Below are 25,468 nucleotides of genomic sequence, written 5' to 3'. Positions count from 1 at the left end.
GCTAATAATAATAGAAATAGCAACACGCCAACGTTAATTCGCTAACTAACAGCGACCACTAGGTGGTGGACTTCGCTTAACTTCCATGGGTTTTCCCCCCAGTGCCAAGGCCTTTTTGGTGATTTCAGTATTTCACCATGCAAAGCCTTCTAACATTTTCTCCTTCATTAACCCCTTAAGTGCCAAGGACGAGCTATCTCGTCCTTGGCACTGGGGAGGTAATCCTAAGGACGAGATACCTCGTCCTTGGCACTTAAAGGGTAGTGAAATGATAATATTCCAGCTACTATTAATGTGAATTGCACACGCTATGGAATGTTTCTGAAAAGAATCTCAGTTTTTAGTGGGAAACTACATTTCGGAGGATTTCCTTGTTGCCTAATGAATTTGAAAATCAAAAATGTCAGTGCAAATGATTTTTGAACGTGTATTTTGATTGACACAAATATCAAAATGGTCGACGTCTCGGAAGCCCATGCTTCACATTTCATGTTTTGAAATGCAGTGCAACGCTCACAGATAAGGTAAGCCGGTCTTATACAGCGTCCTTCTGCCAATACCTTTGGCGTCGGTGGCTCTGTAAGAAAAAAGTGCGAGTGCAATATCGGGACAGGCAGATGCAGAGACACCTGTGGTGTTAATTAGTGCCATTACCTGTGTGATGATGTGGAGACTCTGTGTTCTTGGGAGGGGATACGTACTTGCGCAGGTTAGCCATAGGGCAACCTCTTGGTTTGTGAAGCAGTGATCGTTCACGTTGTTGATGAGAAATTGTATAGGGTACGGGTATGTTCAGTATACAAGCACTGCTGGGTTGTCTGATGGGCAGTGAGTGGAAGTGTACGGTTGCACGACTTTCGTGATTAAAAGTTAGTTGGAAGGATGGGAGGACAGGGTGAACTTAGGGTCTGCCCTCGTCCTGGCTCTAGTTTGCGCAGTCGCTCCTTGGATCTGGGGATTGAGGTCTGCTGCGGGATCATGTGGCAGGGGCCTCACAGCCCCGGAGGGTGTAGGATGAGTAGAAATCATCCAAAATTCACGTGGCTTGCTATATGAGGATCAATTTCCCAGAAAGATTTCGATAAGGGGTTAAAGAGGTATTTATATGGAGATAATAATATGTGAGTTTGGGACACCCTTATAACAATATGCGCTTCTCCATCCTGCCGCTGCCACACTCCATGTTAGGCCTAGGTAGGAGCTGCACCTTTGAGGACTCTACACCCTACCTTCTATATTTTTTCTGTTCCTCGTCTCATTGAAAAGAACCCCCTACAGGGTTGCAGCATCACAAGGATACCAAGTCCTGGCGCCGCCTCAAAACCTGGTGATTCGTGGTCCTAGGGAATATCGGTGTGGAGGATTTTAAAGTAATTTTGGAATGTGTTAGAAGAGTTTGGGGGCTTGTGGGAGACTAAAATCAAGATGAGGCCTGAAACTGACAGTCTATACCTTAATATACCAAATGATGAGAGTATCATAGCAGCAAGGAGGCCACGGGAGAAAAAACATCATATGATGTCAATAAGAAAATCTGGTGCTAATATTAGCACTTGCTGTAAAAAAAAAGCTTTTTTGAGTTTGAGTATTTTAATGTTTTAATTTGCAAAAGACTATTCTGAATACCCATGGACTGAGGTTGTTCAGGACCAGATACACTGACCATTTATTCGCCATATGGAATATTACTGATGAAACATTAGAAAGCTTTTATTAAGAGTTCTAACCAAGACACTATCCTCAAAATTTAAGGTGGATTGTCAGCTATATAACTCTATACCAAACTAACAGATCACAACATTTTCCTACATTTTCATTCATTTCTTAGCTATTGGCATTTTTTTACATGCTCCCAGTATTCGCGGTAAACACGTTTTCTGGACCTCAAAAAATGGTTAATTAAAGAGTCCACCCATAAAGCTGGACACACATTGGATGGACTCTTCTGCAATGAGAATTTCAACACCTTCTCAGTTTGATTATTCTGGGAAGACCACTACTCCAACCCTTTCAACATCTTCACCCAAGCACCACCAATGGCAAAACCAATCAAATCACCCCCACAAATTATCATATACCCTGGAAAGAGATCCAACTGGACGTCATCTTCGAAAAACCTAAAGCTTCCAAACTCATCAAACCAAAACAGAAAAGATGAGAGCACTGGGAGACCACCTTAATGACATTCATAGCACCAGAAAAGGGCTTCAAATTCTCATAAAAGAAACGAGGCATCAAACAGTTTACCCCAAAACTAAATCTCATCAAAAAAGAAAATGAAAGGCTTGAAATTCTGGAAAGGGGATGACTGCAACATAAGCATTGCCAAAAGGAGATGGCTGGAAGGATTAGAATGAATATTAAGCATGGGCAAAGCTTTCGGCTGTCTTTCAGTCCATCATTTTGCAGATGCTGCACCACTACAGAAGGGGAAAGACCATATGCAAATGAGGCTTGGTCTCACCCCAAAAGGGGCAGTCTAGCACGAACTACTAGGTCCGATCCCTTCTGCATGAGACCAAAAGCATCCCCAGATATGTTTTTCTGCCTCAGTGGGCGTCATCAGTGAGGAGTAGCTTGGGTCTCTAGGTCCAGCAGGCCCAGGACCAACATCTGGGCATACCCTTCACACTCAGGGTGACATAAGCTATACCAAAAGGTGATGGATGGAAAGTTTAGAATTAATGAATCTTAACCACAGGCACAGCTTTGGGCAACCCTCTAGACCATCGTTTCTCAGCCTGCCACGCCACTACAGAATGGGAAAGACCATATGCAAATGAGGCTTGGTCTCACCCAAAAAGGGGCTGTCCAGCCCCCAACTGCTAGGACAGATCCCTTCTGCATGCGACCACAAGCATCCCCAGAGAGGTTTTGCAGCCTCATTGGGCGTCATCAGTGAGAAGTAGCTTGGGTCTCTAGGCGGCATCATCAGTTAGACAAATTGGCCTATCATCAACAGCTTTGGTCATCAAAGCAAAGCCTGGTTTACATTTGCAAATCAAATAGAACCAGCACAACATAGAAAAGGGGAAGGCTTCAAAATCATCTACAAATTCAAAGCCCCTTTAACATACAACACAGCACCAGCACCATCTAGGAACTCTGCAAATACATTGCAACACACTTCAGCAACGCAATTACGTAATGCCAAGAACACCTAGAAAGGAAAGGACCAACTACACTTGTACCAAAAAGGGAAACGGCACTGAAACATCCACCTTTCCTGAGACTTTCCAGCTTTCCATCCCTTCTCCATACAGGACTTTCTCACCTCAGCCAACGCCGCCAATCCAGTAGAATCCCTGGACGATCTCGCCCCCCACAACATCTACAAAGCAATAACGAAGCAACCCCAACTAGCGCCTGCCTTCCCATCTGTCCTCAACACCACCATCAAAGGGCCAACTTTCTTGTCTTTAAAACAGGCTTTGCCAAACGCCTGCTAAAAAAACTCACAGCTGCTCCCAATGACCCAGAGAACTATGGACCACTCTCCAACACACCTTCCACCACAAAACTCAAAGAAATATACCAACCGCTACAGAAATATGTTCAAAACATCAACCGACTCTAGAAGTTACAACACACATTTAGGCCAATGAGGGTGGGAGAATCAACACTATTTTCGATCTGGAACATCTTAAAAAATGACATAGACAACAACTCATCCAGTGCATTCATCTTACTGGCAGTGCCGCCGCCTTCAACACCCTCAGGCATGAGATTCTACGAAAGTGGCTAGAGGATAATGTAGTAATACGATCCTCGCTATGCTGGATCACCGCATTTCCGACAGAGGGAAATGAAACAACACACATGTTGCCTTGAACCTCACGTCCCTGCAAATTGACATTTAAAGTTCCCCAAGGATTCAGTCTCTCTCCTATACTGTTAACATCTGAATGACTCCACTACTTGAACGTATCAACTTCTAAGGCCTCACTTTCTTCAACCATGCAGAAGACACCCAAATCCACAATTCACAAATTACTCTATAATGAACGCACTGGACCTCAGTACATGCCTTGTCTGCATAAACCGCTGAATGGCTACAAGCAGATGTAATGCAGAGAGCCGGGCCTGCTTCCAACTCCCCCAGCTGTAGCGTGCCGCAAAGCTGCATGCCTCTCTAAACGCATTTCATGTTCATGCAGGTAGGGAGACTAGAATCCCTATGGATTATTCTGTTGTTTTGCATCTGCCATTCATGGCAAGGCAGCCCGGCAAGCACCAACATGATTTTGTTTTGTGACTGGGTGTTCAAGACTACCCGGATTTGCATTTGTGATTTATACACCTCATCACCAAAGAAATTGCATGGCGAGGACCGCGGACAAATATGTCGACTGTGCCCCTTCTCTAAACCAATTAGGCCATGCAACCTATGTGAAATACTTTTTTGATGTACCAAGAAATACCAACTACATCTAGTAACAAGTTCAAATTGTGTGGGGGCCTAATAAAAACTGTACAATCCTAAATTATATCATACACTTTTTGAGTGTGGATTTTCCGGGCAAATTTGCAGCCAAAACATACCTTTGACCCGCCAACGATTGTAAAGAGAATGTTGCTTTTGGATGGATCTGGAATCATGTCCCAATTTTTCTTGACGCTGTAAAGAAACATTAAGTTGCTTTAAAATGTGGCTGATATGGAGCATCGCACATATATACGTACTTCTTGTTCCAGAGATTATTATTCGGTACATGGTTACGATTGTGGGTAGGCCAATGAAACGTCAGTAAAGAGCACTGTGTGAAACAGACCTTTATTCACTCTAGGCCTGATGATAAACCATGAAATAGCGATCACCCTTGGGTAACGGGGCGTACATGGGGGGTAATGGCCTGCCAGCCTGAGCCTAGGCAAGCCCGAGCGAAGCGAGTGCAGCAGCGAGAGCTGCAGGCCCTTTCTGGCCATGTATGCACCCCTGCCGGGGGGTGCGAGGGATAACTATTTGCACCCCAGCATTTGCCCAGGGTCCAGTTTTGTTTTAATTTTTGGGGGGGATGGGCTGTGCGCACATTGCATGATGCCAATATCGCTGAGAAAAAAGACTGCTGCTGCTGCCATAGGAAAAGGGACAAGTCCCTTTTACATTTCCATGGCGGCGGCCACAGGCGAGAGGAGCGCCGGGGCCAGAGCACAAAGCTACCTCCAGCAGGTAAGGGGGGAGGGCGGGAAGGGTTGGGGAAAGGGTATGTTTTGTTCTGGGGGTTGAGAGGAGAGTGGGGAGCCAACAGGGAGATGCTCCCTATTGCCTCCCAACAATCAAGATGGCGCCACCTGGGGGAAATGCGTTGGGTGGCTGGAAAGAGTGGGTGGTAGACAGTGTATTCTCGCTCTCTCATCCAGCCACCTGATTGGCTGAGCGCCCTCCCGCTTGTGCAAATGACATCTGATTCTGAGATAAAGATAAAGAACTCCATTTAATATTGGATTGCATAAAGATTTTAGCATATTACCCAACAATGTAGTACCCTGAGTTCTCATGATTCTGATAACCGGTTCCACAGTTATCATCCATAATGGCTGTTTGTATACAAAGGAAACAGGGACAGCATCAAGCCTTGCAAGTTCAGTCAGCATAATGGTGAGAGTACTTTTACCTTGACAGTTTGGTAAACTGACCCTGGTCACCTATCCTGAATGTCCTGGCCGTTTGACCAACTAGTACTATTCCTGTTGATGTCGCTGGCAATGCTGAAGGTTTCAGCGGAACTAAGCCCTCATTTACAGCATTCTTTTAATTTGGGTTTTGAGAGGTGCTCCTTTTACTGTCTCCCCGTTTCCCCCAAAGCTCTCCTCTGCAGTGGGCAGCGGTGATCTTCTGCCTGACTAATTGGAAAATGTACCTGCGTCACTGTGAAATCCATGCCTGCAGAAGACTGCACTCGGAAACAAAAGCATAGGATTTCACACACGCAAATACACTTTCTAGAAAAACAAGCAGAAGAGACACAATTTCACATCACTCTGTGCTCTTTTATATGAAAATGGTGTAGAGTAAAACAGTTTCCTGTTTATGGCATGCCTTTGTGGAAATAGTGCCCCCACCCCCAAACTGCGCACTGCATCAGTTTTGCAATGTGAAAACAGAAAGTTGCATCGTTCTAGCAGTATGATACATACACACAGTGCATAAATAGTCCCCCCCCAAGCCCCCTTGCCTTCCCCATTAAGCACTCGACTGCCAAATTAACACAGAGGCTCAATTATTTAAACTTTTTTAATGTAGTCCGCTATTCATTGAATGTCTTGGTGAGAACACAGCGCAGCTCATCACCTCATCTGTGGGCACTGTGTAAGACGAGAAGTACGCCACACTCTGGCCCTGACATTAGTGTGGTCGCCATTAACAGAGAATGTGCGGTACTTACGTGCGTATGGAGAAGTAGCCTGCCGCCACCAGAACTAACATCAGGAGGCAGATTAAGGTCACAATCAGTGGCATGGACTCAAATACAAAATTGTTTGTGCGATCTAAAAGATGAAAAAAAAATTGACAGGTGACATTTTCAAACGTGGCTATTATAGGCATTACATCTCACATGCATGTTCAGTTCCAGCCTTTAGACTGAATTACCATAAAATGGCATAGTTCAAAACATGAAAATGATCCAACATACAGATAATTTACTTAGTTAATTGTTTTTTATAACATGCCTAATACCATACCTGAGTTTGCTTTCTAAGCACAGATCCAGGATTCAAACCTCTGTTGCTCTGTGTGGTATTGCTTCCAAGACCAGCGCCTAGCTCCTTTGCTATCCTGTGCTCTGTGAAAGTTGCTAACATAGCACCATTAATTCAGCCTGCTTCAACCCCATCTCTCCTGTACTTGGAGCCATCTAGTAAATTGTTTTCTAAAATGTAAGGAAACCCTGTTTCTATTTCTATTAGGGTCCTATCCAATAGCATTTTTAGCATTCGGCCGAATATCGAATGGTTCGTCAAGTAGACAGCCGAAGTTGAAATTTGAACATAACTAGTGGCTTTATTGCTTACATCATGGTCAATATTGAAAAGCACACTATTTGGAAAAAAATGAAAGCACTATTTTAAATATGACTGCATGTTTAATGTATTTCTCTTAATTTTATCAAATATAACAGCTGTAAAAAAGCATAGAACCCAGAAAAGAACAGATTAACATAAAAACACAGACCAAATGCAAGGAAGAATTGGCAGGCTCTGCAAAGCGCTAAATTACAATGAACAAAATGGACGCTGTAATTGACACCTGCCATTGAGAACTGCACACATTCTAACCTCTTGTGAGTAGGTCCTAAGAGAGTTTCAAACCTTTTTGGACCTCACATAGAATTTTAAAATGGTTTCTCTTCACTCATGCCGGACACAAGTCACGGATTTGTGTGAGGTTAGAGAAGCCCCCTCATAAGCCAAACGAGTCAGAGGAGTATCCCTTTGGCGGATAGGGTTAGAGCTAGAGTGATCACAAGTAAGAAAGCCTGAATTTGCTCTCAGAAGGAACTTGCCTCTTGGCAGTCACTCAATTCCCCCAAATGTCAATCCACTTACTCCCTCTCCTTCCCACCACACCAGATGCTGCAAGGCGTAAAGGCTTTCTCTGTGTATCACTCTCTTTAACCCTCCACCCCCAACAACGGCCTGCACACTGCTCTCTCTCTACACAAAATGTGCCCTTGCCTGTTGGGGCAGACTGTTATATGACGTTACTCGATAGATTTCCCAGTGCGCATGCATGTTTTTCCAACAGGCCAATAAGGGTGGAAAATGTGGGAAATATCTTGCACTGCCTGACATGTAACTGACTCATCCCCAGCCCTCTTCAAGTAGAAGAAGGGCCAGTCTGTTGCAAAGTCTTCGGATTTCAAAAACACCCTCCCCTCCTACCAATTTCATTAACAGAGCGTAGCTTTCTAACTATGTCCCATGTAAACTAAGTCCTCAGACCTGCCTCTCTACACTCCCTAGGGCAGAAAGGCCCACGAGAGAACTGGAGGGATTACCCAAAATGTGCTTCTCTGAGGGGCATCTCGGGCAGGGGCAGGTCAGGTCACTCTGCCTGACATATAACCGACTGCCTCAGCCATACTGGTCTCCACTAAATGTGGTAAATTCTTCAGGTTTCTCAAATGCATTTCCCATAGAAAGAACCCATGCTAATCTCTCACACACCCTCGCTACTCGTTCTCTCCAGACAAATCTACCGTAGTCAGATATTTAATCAGGAATGCTGTCAGACAATGTTTAATCCCATTTTCATTTGCAAACTGCACACCATGTTGCCTCTCTGAGATGGGCGCTTTGAAACACAATTTACTTGTTGTATAAGCGCCTAACAAATGCACAATAAAATAAATCAAATTAAAAAATGTTTACATTACATTCAGATACGAAGGAGTCGAAGAGCAAATAGCTATTCAGCTGGAGTTGAATGCTTTTTTTCTACTGGAATTCAGTGAAATACTTACTCTGAGCTGAAGTGCTGCACACCTGGAGTTTGTTTTTGCAAGTGTTTCACTTTCATTTAAATATTGTTTGTGATTTAACTTTCCATTTGTGGTGGAGAAAAGATAAACTGAGCTCTCTTTGTCCTTTCTCATCCCAAGAATCAGCCACACGATCCTGGCAGTCCTGCAAGTGATGTGAAGGTATTTGCTGACTGCTTTCTCTGCAGTCGTAGTTATTTCCTTATGGTGTGCAGTTTCTGTATATTGCTTGGTTACAGCTCATGATTAGGGGCCATCTTGTGTCACTTGTGGCACCTGGAAGGTCATTTCCCAAGCCCCAGATTGGTAAAACGAGGTGGTAAAAGTGGCAGCAATGATTATCTCCACTTTTACCAATCTGCATGGTTGTTGTAGGATTAATTAGGTGGAGTGGGGAAGCAGGGCGGTCTTTACATGTCAGTAGTAGAATGGGGCGCCTTTCCTCTTCAAGTAAATTTTTACAGGTGAGAACGCCCCCTTTGTGTCTTTAGTCCTATCTGAGCACTGCTTATTATTACCCACGGTGTGTGGTGCTCATTTATTGACCTCAGAAGGATGAAAGGCTGAGTTTGGCCCTGCCGGGATTCGAACCTGCGTCAGCAAGCTCTGCACAGATGTCAAAGCGAGCGCTCTACTCGCTGTGCCACTTGTTTTAATATGGGAGAGCACATGTGCGCTGTTGCTTGGTTGAGGGCATAGTGAGTTGTGAGGAGTTAGCCAGTGAGTGTGAGGTGTTGGTGAAGCTTTGATGAAGCAAGTGTGGGTTATGGGCTTGATGGTAGGATGTTGTGATGTTATATAAAGCTGGCCTTTGATAAGCCTTTGAATAATTTTATATAAACTTTATATTCTTTTTATAAAAGAAAAAAAGAGAAAAATGTGGCATCAAAAAATTTGGTTTGATATCAAAAAATGTTTGATATAAAAAAAAGTATATACAAATTTTTAAAAATGTGATATAAAATTTTGTTTTTATCTCAAACATTTTTGATATCAGATTTTTTTTATATCAAATTTATATCACACTTTTTAAATCAAAATTAAAAAAATGTTATATAAAAATGTTCAAAATGTATATCAAAATGACAAACGTTTTATATCAAAACAAATGTATATCAATACTACAAAATAATTTCATATAAAAATGTTACAAACAGTTGATATCAAAATTACAAACATTGATATCAAAATATCAATTTTTTACATCAACATTTTTCAAAAATGTCGTAACTTTTTATATCAAAATGATATCGGATTTTTTAGTATCAAAATTCTAAGTTTTTTATATCAACATTTCTTTATATCAAAATAAAAAAAATCATATACAATGTTTTGATAGCAAGTGTTCTGAACATAGGCCAAAAGCTGCACACATTTTTTTTTTTTTATAAATAGCTGAGTTACAGGGCCTTTGAATATATAGTTAATAATATATAACAAAATGAAAAGTGAAGATCTAATTCCAGGTCTACAAAAAAAAACACAGGCAAACACATGCAAAATGCTGGTGCACTGGATTCTACCATTCTCCCTGAACCCCAGGACCTGGGGCACTTTAAGGCGAGGTAGCAATACTTAGAGATGGATGGGGATGCAGGAATTACTCATACATCAATAATCAAAATGACTCCGGAAGTTTGCAAAACATGATACTGTTTTATTTGCAATTGTCTAAAACAATGAGTACAACGGACATAATCTGACATTCGCTCGAGCTCTCAGAGCATTTCTCATAAAAATACATTTATATACTAATGATTCGACATTACTGATGTCATCCTACGTGGCAAACTAAGAAACCTACTTGGGGATGTGATTTGCATACAGGGAACATCTAAGTATATGTTCCATATTGACGGGGGTTGTGATTGGGTCTCTAACATCAGGTGGCCAACTAAGCCCTCCTCTAGTGCAAGTCATCGTCATCGTCACAATATACACAACGATTCATTGGTTACTCAAACTATAGGGCTCTGTACTACGTGGCCATCTACAATTGGTTGGCATGCCTGTAGCCTTCTGGAATATTACACTCTCTAGCAGCACGCAAGCTGGTTACACCAGGTGCTGGGAGGGTCAGCTTGGACATGCCTCCCCACCCAATTAGCCCAACATTCATCATCACTCCTACTGTCTGCCATTCAATTAAGGCTTTGAACTTGGCCTTGCAGAAGCTCTCTGGGCACTGAGAACTAGAAGGGAGTGTGGCATGGTTTTATCTTCTGGTCTCGGTGTAGCTCGACCCAAAACTATTTTGATCTGACCATGTGAATGGAGACCACGTTTCTGAGCTTTTCGTTGCATAAAATACTATTAAATGATGAACTTTTGACACCTTCAGTGTTTTTTCATTCCACTTCAAACAGAAGTTTGTTTCTTTCTCATGTTCATTGTAGCTTCTTGACAGGCACCCAGGTCACGGTGGCCTCGACTCTTGGTGCTGGGCTAGCCAGCCTTTCTCAAATTTCTCCTTCGCCATCAACTATTTTCCAACTGCTCCACACTCAAGCCCTTTTCATTCTCATGGATCCAAGTTTGCTAAAGTACATTGTGGAACATCCAGAGACTATATATTATTATGTATATACATTGGTGCATCGCTGCAATCTATTCATTACGTGGCCAGCCTTATGATTACTTCGTCTGCCTGCGTTACTGCATCTGTACAATTGTATAAATGACTGCATTTTCTTTGGTGCTTCTTCGCACAAGCATCTTCATTTCAATCCCGAAATGTTGCTTAACTTCGATACTTCATCTTCAGATCCTATAGAATGGTTATGTTCTTTCTTCATTAACATCTCTTCTGGGTGCATCAGTTCTACTACGCATGACATCACCAGTCTTCTTTCCCATTCATTTTCACACTTCTTCCGGAACTCCTTCCAGAAGAACCTTTGTGCATGCATATACGGTTTCCAAAATGGATACCTTGTCTCAAGAATTCTGTGTGGAATGGGCATCCTTACTGGTACTGCTCTTTTCGCAATTTCCAGTTCCCAACATATAGGCAACATGGTGGTGGAGCTTCTGGTAGGGATACTTGGCTCCTCCTCTACATTCCTGTTGTGCAGTAAGCAGTGTTCCAGCAACAAATCTGCAGCTTGCTTTTATGAAAATGCAGCGGCAGGGCAGAGAATTCACAGATGACGACACACACATGAGACCCGAAGCTCTGACTCAATTATTTCTGTTTCCCTGTTTATTACAAATGATATGAAGCCACATCAGAATGATCCAACCTTGCGAAGACCCGAGGTTATTGAAATCACGCGCCGCCATGTGCCTGGTGTGACTAAACTGTATTTGCATGGCCACATTCATTGTAAAGGAAGCGTAGCCCCAAGGCGTCTGTAATCTTCAGTCGGCATGTGACTGACCCATTGTATTCTAAATCCCCCGTGACTAGGGATTTTCAAAGCTCCCCAGCAGACTGCACGGGGAATAGGCAGGATGTGGGGGTGTTCTGCTGAGGTGGGGGTTGGATGACTTTAAAAAACATGCGTTGGAAGCTTTTGATAAACCCATGCTTTATATAAAACGTATTCAGGGCTTATTATATGTAGTCCAGATTTATATAAAAATAATATAAAGTATATATAAAATAATTCAAAGGGTTATCCAAATAATTTTGATATCATTTTTTTAAAAGTATATAAAAAATATGATATACTTTTGATATAAAAGTTTGGTCATTTTGATATAAAATGTTTGTAGCATTTTTATATAAAAATAGTTTGTAATGTTGATATAAAAAATGTTTTGATATACATTTTTGTTAAATTTGATATCAAAATTGTTTAACATTTTTATATACAAAATTGTTTTTAATTTTTATATAAAAATGTATATACATTTTTTCATTTTGATATAAAGAAATGTGAACATTTGTATATAAAAATTGGTTTTAATTTTGATATCAATTATTTTTTTTACATAACATTTTTTTTTAATATAATTTAAAAAAAAATGTTGATATAAAAAAATCCGATATAATGTTGCTATAAAACAATTCGATATCAAAAATGTTGATATCAACCAAAAAATGTGATATCAAATGTTGTTAAAAATGTAATATAACATTTTTGGTATCAAACATTTTTTATAGCACTTTTTTGTTTTGTTTTTTTGTTTTTATAAATATAAATAATATAAAGTTCATATAAAATTATTAAAAGGCTTATCAAAGGCCAGCTTTATATAACATGACGTCATACCATCACAGCCACAACCCACTCCTGCGTCATCAGATCGTCACCAACACCTCACACTTGCTGGCTAACTCCTCACAACTCACTATGCCCTCAAGCAAGCAACAGCGCTCACGCGCTCTCCCATATTAAAAACATTTTAATATAAGCTTTATATTAAAATCATTTTAATATAAACTGTATATCAAACTGATATAAATGATACCCTTTTCATATCAAAACATATCAAACTTCCTATAAAAATACACATTTGATATCATTTTGATATCTTTTTGATATAAAAAATGTTTATTACAATTTATATCAAACGCCTATCAAAAGGGGGTGGGACTAAAGACACAAAGGGGCGTTCCCACCTGTCAAAATGTACTTGAAGAGGATGGTGCCCCATCTACTACTCATCTCTGCGGCTTTTTTCCGTTCTGCATAACAAATCCGCCTGGTTAGCTTCCTGCATCATGTTTTCATACTAGTGGTAAACCAATGGATTCCTAGAGAATCCACATGAATTTACCACCTGGTAAAGCATGCAGATACAGGAATCTATTGTAAAAACCTCACTCATTTGGTAACTGAAGTAGGCATTTACACTTTTCCATAGTCGAGAAGTGGAAAGGTGAAGAACAAAGGCAGTTTCGCCTGTGTTTTACTCTTAACTTTTCCATGCAGCGGAAGAAATGAAAATTCCATGGATGGGACATTTTGGCACAAAAGTGCAAACAGGGCCGATCCCTCCTGTGCAATTTTCATTTTGGGTAACATGACCCAAACCATATTTTAAATGCACATAAACAAGGTTGCCAGTGCTCCAGATAAGATCTTGAAGCAGGGGTATTTTAATGCCTTTTTTTAACAACTTTATTCCGGTTACAGCATATACGTTTAGTTATCAGCACTGGAACCACCCACTTTTCATCTGATAGAGAAAATATATCGAACCATACCCCTGACCATCCCCGTTGTGAACTCCCCCCTGTTCATGAAGCGCTGGTGACCAGGGGCGGCATGGGGGCCCTAAGGTCTCAGAAAGTTTGTCACCAACCGTGGCTGGAAGGTTAGTGCTGGGAATCGGTTATGTTATTCCAGCACTGGGGCCCAACAGTCAGTGAAGCGATGGAGAGCTCCTTCTTTTGCCTTTCTCAGCCACCAGGATTTCCCAAACTTTTATCCCCCAGAGGGGCAATAGCGGGGCCCTCCTGTGCTTTCCATTTGAGGGCCACCGTTATCTTAGCCGCCAGTAGCAAGTGTGTGAGCAGTTTGGCGGTGTGCCGTGTTTTAGGGTAACAGTCGGGACTTGCTACTCCTAGGAGGATCACCTATGGGTCCATGGGCAGCTTTCGTTGAGTTATGTCCCCAATAATGTGTATGATCTCTATCCAGAAGGCATGTACTGTTGGGCACCCCCACCACATATGAAAGAAGGTCCCCCGTGTGCCACAGCGCCTTCAGCAGCTTGGGTCTATCGGTGTGTGGAAGTGGTGCAGGTGTTCCGGGGAGTAATACCAGTGGTGGGGGAGCTTCAGTGCACATTCCTTATGTGTAACACATCTGGAGGTCGAGTTGATCCATGTCCATATTTCCACCCATGTCTGATCCTCGATGAGGTGCCCCAGGTCCGCCTATCATCTAGCCATGTACGGAGGTCTGACCGTCAGCATGTCTTCTTGAAGGAGTCGATACAACCTGGTGATGTGACCCCGGTGAGCACCTTCCTGGAGCACGTGCTTGAGAGGATGCAAATCCTGTGTGGCCCCTTGTCGGACCGCCAGTAGTGACGTCCAGTGACGTATCTGGGCGTATGTGAACCTCTCCTTCTCCGCCAGATGAAAGCGGCTCTTGCATTCCTTGAAGCTGAGTGGGGCGTCACCCTTGTAGAGTTGTGAGAGGTTTTTAAAGTTGGGAGTAAAATGTTTTTTAGAGAGTCATATGTAAATCCCATTCATAATGAGAGTAGTTTCTTAGCGAGTAACAATATGTGTAACTGTATTGTAATCCTTATTTCTTAGCACATAGTTATTTATGCAGATTGAAAGATACATTTGTACCTCTTCAGATCAGGCTATAATAAAAGCAGTTTCTTTCCGTGGCCCTACTTGGACTACTGTGGAGCTGTATGAATGAAAGCAGGGGGGCAGGCACCTTATGTGTCTGTTTCCTATTTTTTCAGGGAGTTTTTGTATCCCTATTTTTCATTTTCTGGGAGTATTTGCCTATTTTTAGGGAATGAAAGTGGCTGATACACCCCATATCTGTAGGGCTGAGTGTAGCTGTCTGCACTTGTACCAGTGCACAGGCAATTGTGTTAGCACTTGAATTTCTGTGTTATATGAACACGAATGCACTAATGTACGCACATTTGAGCTACTTAACCTAACTACAGAAAGACACTATTTATTGTAGACACACATATTACTATGTACATCCTTTATTTATTTATTTATTTTTTGGGCATTTGTATGGCGCTGATACACAGGTGTTTCCAGGCACGACAAAAGGGGGTGGGGGGACATGGGAAATCATAAGAATACAACAACAAATAAATGTTGACCAGATACTTCAATAGACTGTTGAGAGTGAAACTTTGCAAGAAACAAAAGGCCTGCACTCTCTTTCTAGGCACGCAACATTCATGAGAACAGGATGTAGGCTTCTATGGCTGCCAAGTGGCCCTGTGTCATGTGTGACACCCTCAGCGAGGCCTGACTTTTCCATTTACATGCTGGGACTTGTAAGCCCATATTTATGAAGAGAAACCAAAACTACAAATCTCACAGTTAAACATGAAAATCCACTACTGGCTAAACGCGACATTTGGCAGCTCTGAGAAGTGTCTAGATGACGTCCATGAATGGTGCATGCATTCCGGGACATTCCTGTGTACATCACAATGTTGATAATGAAGGGTTCAGAGATATCTGCAGAGCTTTTTTCATTCGTTGTGTGTGTATTTTGTTAGAGATGACCTGGCATCAGTGTATGCAGGACAATATTAAGTCCAGATTCTCATCGCTCTGTCAGCGGCGCATGACATGGCATCCATGATGGCATGCCGCTGTTACAAGGGCAAAGTGCCTCCACCGGTAAGGCTCTCTGAATTTAACAACTCCATGTTGGATTGAAATGAAGATTTTATCTAGGAATTTTATGTCTGCCTAACATGAGCAGGTATGCTGATCTTAGTAGGCTTATGGTAGGTTATTAGGCTTGGAGGATGCTATGAGTTCTTCTAGAAACAGTGCAGCTGTGGAGCATAGTACACCTCAGAACAGGTGCCCTGAGGCAAATGATCTAGTGCAGGAAGGGCCACGTGTGAGGCAAGATGTTCTACCAAGGTCCAGAGCGTAACATGATTCTAACTAAAGATGGCACCTCCTTCTTATCCAACTCATGGATTCCTGTCTTGAATTCACGCCGTACAGCGTTTTCAACTTCCTTATGTTCTGTTGGGTCCCCGCTTGCAATTTTCAACTTTGACAAGGCGGGGTGTAAGGGTGTAAAGAGTAAAACGAGGCAAAAATCGCCTTTACGCTATGCTTTTACTTTCCCCTTTACAAAAAAGTAAACTCTGCCTGAAAATGATGCTTCATAGACATTTACTAAAGGACTCCTATAGGGTCTGTCTGTTCATTAGCAGGTGCTAGCCTGAGGCCACTTCTATAGGAATCCATTCGTTTTACGTCTGCATGAAAATCTCCTGTAGGCGTAAATTGCTGTGCTCTGCTAAAATGGCGAAGGAATGCATGGCGGAGCTTCAGAATCCGCTGTGTGCGTTTCCAATGCCTTGCAAGAGGACACAAATGGGATGGAGTGGTAAAGCAAGGCGTAACACGTCACACCTTGCTTTACCCACTTTAACGCCCTTGTGTTACCACCCCATCTAGTTTAAGATGACCCACTTAGACTTATTTCAGGAAAATATTGGAAGCACTATTTATGCAGACCTAGATTCAGTGGAGCCGTTTTTTTTCTCTGTTTTCAGACTTCAACAAAAGGGTCAGCACAAGAAAGAAAAAAAACACTCCTTGTGGCATATCTGGATTTCTTAAATGCGCTTATTCTGTGTGCAAAAGCAGTCTGTGTTGGAAGCTCACGAAAACCATACCGCTTTGGACTAAAACTACATCATACCTTTGACGGAGCAAGGAAGCTGCTTTTTAAAGCCATGTCGTGAGCACGTACCTCAAAGGTCTTCTATGTGGCAAAGAGCGAGAGGAGCTGCCAAATTTAAATACGACGAGGCGTTTCTTGGATGTTATGGGGCCCAATGTCCTCCAGTACCAAGGGGTTTAAGGTCACTTTCTCCCACTAAACTGATAGAAAATATAGTAGATCAGAACGAGGTGACCTGACTGGCTACAATGCAATGCAAAGCGAAACCAGCTGGAATGGGAAATGAAAAGCCCAACCCTGCGTGGGTGTGCACATTTTGGATTCACTGAATGGTAAACCCACGTGAAAGCAGCTGTAAAAAAACAAGCATTGGCAATGCCAATCGTTTTGGCGTTTCCAGCTGTTATTTGAATGTTACATTTATATGTACCAGGGTGCAAGGAGGAGAGTGTGAAGCTTCAATGGGGGAATCGATAAGGGGCGGGGGAGTGGAAGAGAAGGAAGGAGAATAGAGCAAGGGAAGAAACAATTAAGAGAGGGCGCCATTGATGATGAGCAAGAGGACATATGAGAGAGAGAGGTTGAGAGGGAGAGGGTAAGACATAAAGGAAGTGTGTGAGAGGAAGGATGAGAGGGGTAAGCGAGTGGGGGTGAGGTGGGTTTGTAGGGAGAGTTTGGTGGGTGGTGGTAGCGCGAGTGGGGGTACGGTGGGTGGGTGAGGTTAGAGTGAGTCAAAGAGGTTGGGTGGGGTAGAGAGAGTGGACGAGGTTAGGTGGGGTCGAGAGAGTGGGGGTGAGCTTGGTGGGGGTAGAGAGAGTGGGGTCGATAGTGAGGATAGGGTGGGTGGGGGTAGAGCATGTGGAGGTAGGGTGGTAGTGGTAGAGAGAATGGGGTTAGGATGGTTAGGGACTTGGTAGAGAGAATGGTGCATTCTGGCACTTGTAGTTTTACCGTCTGCATTATAAATATTGGCCTGCACATACATATGCGCAGCACGGACTGGCTGAACATCACACGCTTGACATGGGAATATCAGTTGTACATTTATTTTGACTTTTTGACATCTAATCAGAGCACTGTGTATAAAAGGTTGCTAAGCAATGTTCATTCAAGTTGGAATCTTGTGCTAGATAGCAAGAAATGGTATATAGCCACGTGTAGCGAAAAATGCACGATTCAGGGGTTTTACCAAATTATATAAGATTCAATTAACGGTTTGTATTGAACACATGTGACAAAAGCATACTCTTAGTTTTACAGCAGACGATTCATAAATGTTGTGAAAAGCCAAATTGTGCATATACAATTATTTTTTAAAATGTCAGGCTTCTTTTACAACACATGCAAGCAATCCCAAATAGAGGCATGTGTGTGCATCTCTCTGAATGTGTCCGGCACGGCAGTCATATGAAAGCAGCATCATTGGCTCACACACCATAAACCATCGACCTCTGGTCTCGTGCAGAAGTCAGAATTGCGCTAGTCAGAATTGCGGGAATGAACACGGGTAAAGACCAGCAGCTCTGGCGCTCCCCGGTGAAGATACTCTGCCGTGCCCTTGTCGGTGATCAAGGTCTGTGACCAGTGGCGGCTGGTGAGTTTGAAAGGTGGTGGGGTGTACATTTCACAGGGCGAATTTGCAAGCGAGCCCAGCATACATCAAGGGTGGTCCGCTTGGGGTTCTCCCCCATGAACATTTTGGAAAAAGGCTTTCAAAATGTGTGATTTTCTGTCCAGACCCACACACACATGCCGTAAAACGCATTAGGTTTTAGCTACTAATGATGGTACATTACTCTTACGTGTGCAATGGTCCACCCGATTCCCTCTTGCATCTGACAATGCCACATCTTGCCCCTGACCTCCATGTAGCAGTTTCTGCCCCCTGGCCCTCTTCTCTCCACTCCATGCCCTTCCTCAACTGCACAGAGAATGCGTTGTCAGGATTGTCTAGCAATTGGGGCCTGAAGCTAATGTAGTTGGGCCCAGCGCAGTGACAGTAACATCTGTAAATGCCCACACACGCTGCTGAGTGGGCATTTACGGATTGGTCTGTGTTGACATTTGAAGGTGTTCAGCACGCCCTCCCAGGGCCGAAAGTTATACAGGAATCACACAGACACATTATAACGAAACCTCGCCCGGCATTTGTCTGGAATGAAAGACACGCGATTTCGAAGATTGTGGCTACTAATTGTGTTGGCCTCTGGGAAGCAGGCCCGCATTCCCTTGAAGAAATAGTTCATTGCCGGGTCGTCTTATTTTGCCTCTGGCACACAACTGAACGCTAGAACAGGTGGCAACCTACACATCAACTACCTGCCTGTCACACAGCCTTGCAATTTCAAGCCGGAGTAATTTGAACTGGAAAGAAAGGCAGATTTTGTCTTATGTTGACCTTTACTTCAGATTTGAAAAAAGGAAAATTGCAAGAAACCGCCAGAGCTGTCCAATGCACTGTAAATTAAATGCTTCAATGTGTTTCTTGGAATGCCTGAGTCCGTGTCCCCTTTCTTCCCTTCGTGCCGAAGGCGTGACTGCTGTGCATGAAGGTACATAAGTGGTACTTTTCACCCAAAGTGAGAATATCTTCTTTTTCTCACAAATTTGGCATCCATGTGTGAGATTACAATGCTTCAAAAGGTCATCAGCCAGGCCCCCGCCTAAAGGCCCTTCCCCCATAGCATATGGAATACACACACTGCACTCCACTTGGCGATCCTGGCTGCCATACTGCACCCACCGCACAGGTGACAACACCCCACCAGCTGTCCAAGCCCCAATCTGCCCGCCTTCAGACTTGTCCACAGAAATAGCCCTTTGAGTGAATAATGAACTCCCTGAAAAACAGAGCCCTTTCGTTTCCATAGGAGTACTAGTGCTTTCTCTAATGTCTAGTAAACGCCAAAGTTATGCCACTATAGTTTAACCCTATCTTCCCTGTTACGTTTGAACAAACACAGCATAAAAGAAACAACAGTTCACGCAACAGTCCTGTTTCTAGATGCTTTACAACAGTGGTGGAATATACATGAGCAAACCTGCGAGTAGGAAGAGGGGATTGTCAAGAAATCAGCGTCTGCTCCCCGCTCCATCCAGCATTATGTCAAAACTACACGTTCCACAATTCCAAAACACACAGAGCCGAAGCGTTTCCAGAGTATCAGACAACGCTAGGGGTTGCCGTGGAAACGTTGGTTGCCTGAGCACGTTCGTGCAACAGTACGTCATGGCAAGGTTCCCCACAGGGTCACGTGATTAGTTTAAATCTCTGCCCGGCATTCGGAACGCTGCTTCTGAATTTTCGATTTTTGGAGCTCCCTACTGTGTTCTTGTCTGGCCTGTTATTCTTGGACCCTGTTTTTGTCTCACAGATTGATCTTGAACTACCCTTAAACCTTGTATTGGATTCTACCTGTTTACTCGACCTCGGAACGAACGACCATTCTTTTGCCTGGCATTTTCTGTATTTGGCGTCTCGGACCTTTTCTTGCACTTATCACGGAACTCTCTTACGTAGGTAATATTGTTACTCGGAACATTGTTCTTTGGACCTTCCACATTTCCTTTGGAACTTATCACAAGAAACTCAGAGTATTCACGGACATTTTTTCATTAGGCGTCCGCGTGCCGGCGGGTATAGGTTGGATTGTCCCTGTTTCCGGAGCTGGTATCATTGGACGAACTTCCTTTCATCTTCCTTTCCACGACAAAGAATATTACACTGTCAAGCACCAAATCTGATATCCTGGTTATCCTGGCCCTATGTCCTGCCTGATTTACTATCCTTGCCAAGAGGTATTCCCTACGTGAGTACGTTGTTTGATCTACATTCATTTGCCTTGTTTATGTCTTATTTCATGAACCCAACTCCTGACATTGTGTTCTTTGTCTAGGTAGCTGTGTTCCAAATCATATAATCTTCTGGGCAATTCCCCTTCCAATATAGTCCCTTTGTACTATTGGGAGTTGCATTGTCTGGAAGGTTTCTACGGCTACACTACGCGCTCAACTGAATCCTGGTATTACCAAGTTTTGCGTGGGTGGTTCTTACATATTCAGAAGCCGTATATCCATTATAATGGACACTGCCGATGATCCGTTGGCAGCTTTGGTTCAGTTGGTTGCTGGTTTACGCGCAGTTATGACTGCGGCTCATGATGCCACCCAGCTTCGGATCGACGCCCTTCAGGCCGGTTTGCAGGCGTGTGGCGGTGTTAGCACCTCTCCTTCTGGTTCTGCCCTTGGAGCTGGCGTTCCTCGACAAGAGAATGCACCTGTGTACATGACGGCCCAGTTTCCCTTGGCCCCTCTGGAACGTTTCATGGGGGATCCTAAGACGTTCCGCACTTTCATCAACCAATGTAGGCTGCATTTTTTGTGCCGTCCTACGTCTTTCCCTGATGCCACTACCAAGGCGGCTTTTGTGTTATCCTACCTTGGGGGCACAGCAGCGGTCTGGGCAAACCCATTACTGGAACAAGGGAGCCATCTTTTGTACGACTGTGATGCTCTCATCTCTGCTATGTCCCGTGTCTTTGACACACGGTATAAATCCCAAGCCTCGGATTTGGAATTACTCTCTTTACAACAGAAGGATTCGTCTTTGTTGTCCTACCTAGCCAAGTTTAACCAACTGGTGGCGGAGACGGATTGGCCCGAGGCAAAGAAAGGGGCTCTATTTTACAAAGGGCTTTCAGACTCTCTCAAGGATGTTTTGTCCACTGTCCCAGTGATTCCTACTGGTTTTTCGGAGTTGGTTGATCTAGTTCTTCAAATCGATGCACGGAGGGCAGAACGCAAAGGGGAAAAGAGTCTGGTTCCCTATCCTACGCCAGTAGCTGCTGATCAGAGCCATGCTACGCCTGAACCTATGCAGATAGGTACCCTCAGGGCTCCGCTCTCGTCTGAAGAAAGAGAGAATCGTAGGAAGAACAATTTATGTTATTACTGTGGCTCCTCGGAACATTTCCTGAGACAGTGCCCCAAAAAACCACGAAAACAGGGAAACTCCAAAGCTCGGCAATAGAGAGAGCCCCTTTGTCGAGTCCCTTGAATACGGGCTCTGATACCATGGTTTTGTTTCCCATAACGGTTGATGTCTGCGCTCCTTCCATTGTTTCTTGTACAGCGGACGCTATATTGGATTCAGGGGCCACTGGGAATTATGCCGACAGCCAGTTTGTTAAGAATCATGGTATTCCTTTGATTCCCAAGCCTTCTCCTGAACTGGTCAACGCCGTTGACGGCACGACCTTGTTATCTGGTCTGGTTACTGAACAAACAGTAGATCTTTTCATGACTACGTCCTCTGGGCATACCGAGCCAATAGCCTTTGACGTCATTACAGCACCCCAGTTCAAGTTAATCCTTGGGTTGCCCTGGCTAAGGAAACACAATCCGTTAGTGGATTGGGCTAAAGGGACGGTTTCTTTTCATTCTGAATACTGTGCTACGTCTTGTGGGACATCAGGATCCTCATCTGTGGGACCCAGTACTCATCTCTTGGATTCCGCTCTGGTCATTGGAGCAGTCATGAACTCGGTATTACCTGGGGAGTACCGAGACTTTAAGGACGTATTTGACAAGAGAGGTGCTGAGATTCTACCACCACATCGACAGTATGACTGTCCTATTGATTTGGTTCCTAATGCTGTTATACCACCTGGTCGTGTCTATTCCTTAACCCACAAAGAGGACTTAGTGCTCAAGGAGTATCTGGACAAGTCTTTGGCTTCTGGCTTCATCAGGCCATCACGTTCTCCAGCTGCATCTCCTTTTTTTTTTGTTCCAAAGAAAGAAGGCGATTTGCGCCCTTGCATCGACTACCGTGCATTGAACGCTGTCACCATCCGTAATCAATACCCAATTCCGCTCATCTAGGTTCTTCTAGACCAATTGGGTTCTTCTACCATCTTCACCAAGTTGGATTTGCGGGGCGCTTATAATTTGGTCAGAATACGGAAGGGTGACGAGTGGAAGACGGCGTTTAAAACCAAGTACGGCCTGTATGAGTATTTGGTCATGCCTTTTGGTTTGAGCAATGCCCCGGCTACGTTTCAGTATTTTATTAATGATGTTTTCAGTGATTTACTCGACCACTATGTCATTGTATATCTTGATGATATCCTGATCTACTCACCGGACTATGATACCCATGTTCAACACGTCTCCACGGTGCTACAAAGGCTCCGAGACAATCATCTCTATGCTAAGCTAGAGAAGTGCATCTTCCATGTCCAGCATGTGGAATTCCTGGGATACGATATCACGAACCAGGGAGTTGGTATGAGCGATCCCAAAGTAAGGGCTGTATTGGATTGGCCTGCTCCTACGTCTATCAAATCCTTGCAATCTTTCTTATGGTTTGCGAACTCTTATAGACGTTTCATTCGCTCATTCTCTGCTATTGTTGCCCCTTTGACTGCCCTTACCAGTCCTAAGAATGGGTTCAAGTGGACGGCGGAAGCACAAAAAGCTTTTGACAACCTCAAGATAGCGTTCACCTCCGCGCCAGTCCTCCAGCATCCCAAGTCTATGCAACCATTCTATGTGGAGGCCGATGCTTCGGATCAAGTGGTTGGGGTGGTGTTGTCTCAGTATTGCAAAGACACAGGTTTCCTTCATCCTGTGGCGTTTCATTCCAGGAAGCTTACCAAATATGAAACAAGATACACTGTCACTGAGCGAGAATTATTGTCTGTACGTGATGCATTCAAGGTGTGGCGACATCCTCTTCTGGGTACTGGTGTTCCAGTACAAGTTTACACTGATCATCGCAATCTTCTTGCCATGCAGTCAGTGAAATGCACCACAGCCAGGCATGCCAGGTGGCACGAATTCTTTTCACAATTCAATTTCCAGATCACGTATCGTCCTGGGGCTCTACATTCCAAGGCAGACGCACTTTCAAGGAGGTATGGGGATGACTCCTCTCCCAAGGAATTTGGTGGAATGTTGTTACCAAATCAGGTAATATGCTTCTGTACCTTGAAGCCTTCATTAAAGGAATCCATTAGAGAATGGGTTTCGGGGAATCCTCCGGAGATTGAGAATTTGAATATGACCATAATTAACTCCATGCCTTATGTTAAAGGTCGTCTGTATCTTCCAGATGTCGACTCCAGACAAACAGCTTTAAGGTGGGGTCATGATTCTTTGGTTTCAGCCCATTCTGGGGTGCGCAAGACTCTGGAACAGCTCAAGAGATGGTGTTGGTGGCCTTCAATGCAGAAAGATGTCTCGGATTACATCTCTACCTGCGCCATTTGTGCCCAGTGTTAGTCCTCAACCACGAAACCCGTGGGTTTATTGTGTCCCCTTCCGGTTCCTAGCAAACCATGGACCATGATATCTATGGATTTCATCACTGAACTCCCTCCCATTCAGGGTTTTGACACCATATGGGTGGTAATCGATTATTTTTCCAAACTGGCCGTGTTTGTTCCTTGTCAAGGTTTGCCTACGGCGCCGGTTCTGGCGGATCTGTTTCTTCGCCATGTTTTCCGCCGGTTCGGCCTTCCTGATGTCATAATATCCGATAGAGGCTCGCAGTTCACCTCGCGTTTCTGGAAGCATCTTACTATGTCCCTGGGTGTTGATGCAAGGTATTCCACTGCTTATCATCCGGAAACGGACGGTCAGACGGAACGTTTGAATGCCACACTTGAGCAGTATTTACGTTGTCTAACTATGCAGCATCAGGAATCCTGGTTGTCGGCATTAGCGACTGCCGAATTTGCGTACAACAATTCAGTTCATACTTCCACAGGTACTTCTCCTTTCTTTGCCTTGTATGGTTGTCATCCCCGTTCTTTGCCATTGGATCTTCCAGTCTTGTCAGACAATCCCGCGGTCCAAGACAGTCTTAGGGATATTACTTCTCTACATCAACAGGTGCATTCCCGTTTGAAGGAAGCTCAGGATCGTTCTAAGGAGTACTCCGACCGGCATAGGTCTCCTGCGCCCGATTACCACCCGGGTATGTTGGTCTGGCTTTCCACCAAACATCTCCGTATTCCTATGAGGAGTTGTTTGAAACCCAAATATGTTGGTCCTTATCCTGTCAAGGATGTAATTAATCAGTCTGCAGTGAGACTTGAACTACCAAATACTTGGAAGATCCATCCGGTTTTTCATGTATCTCTTTTGAAGCCCTGTTCGGAGGGGACCAGGCTCCCCGTTCGTCCGCCTCCGATCAAAGTACAGGGGGAGGAGGAGTATGAAGTGAAGGCTATTCTAGCTACTAAGGTTTCCCGAGGTGTTCGGTATTTCCTTATTGACTGGAAGGGTTATGGTCCCGAGGATCGTACTTGGGAGCCTGAATCCAATGTACATGCTCCGGTTCTCTTGGCTCGATTCTTGGCCTCTCGGGGGGTGAGGGCATCTTTGGGGGAGGATACTGTCAATAAATCAGCGTCTGCTCCGCGCTCCATCCAGCGTTATGTCAAAACTACACGTTCCACAATTCCAAAACACACAGAGCTGAAGCGTTTCCAGAGTATCAGACAACGCTGGGGGTTGCCGTAGAAACGTTGGTTGCCTGAGCACGTTCGTGCACGAGTACATCATGGCAACGTTCCCCGCAGGGTCACGTGATTAGTTTAAATCTCCGCCCGGCATTCGGAACGCTGCTTCTGAATTTTCGATTTTTGGAGCTCCCTA

General features: G+C 43.9%; 1 protein-coding gene across 3 annotated transcripts in view; it reads right to left on the bottom strand.

Moving 5' to 3' along the window:
- The window catches only part of IL4R (interleukin 4 receptor), a 318,820-nt gene that overhangs the window by 24,682 nt on the left and 268,670 nt on the right, over nucleotides 1-25,468 (bottom strand). For all 3 annotated transcript variants that reach the window (XM_069647185.1, XM_069647187.1, XM_069647186.1), the window contains 2 exons: nucleotides 6,387-6,489; nucleotides 4,543-4,618 (listed from right to left, as the gene is read on the bottom strand). In XM_069647185.1, coding sequence (XP_069503286.1) covers nucleotides 4,543-4,618; nucleotides 6,387-6,489 — 179 coding nt within the window. The remainder of the gene's footprint in view (nucleotides 1-4,542; nucleotides 4,619-6,386; nucleotides 6,490-25,468) is intronic.

The sequence above is a fragment of the Ambystoma mexicanum genome, chromosome 2q (assembly GCF_040938575.1).
Source record: "Ambystoma mexicanum isolate Mex_15411 chromosome 2q, UKY_AmexF1_1, whole genome shotgun sequence".
Classification (NCBI taxonomy): Eukaryota; Metazoa; Chordata; class Amphibia; order Caudata; family Ambystomatidae; genus Ambystoma; species Ambystoma mexicanum.
Note: the sequence above shows the minus strand (reverse complement) of the source record. Positions and strands in the feature narration are given on the sequence as shown.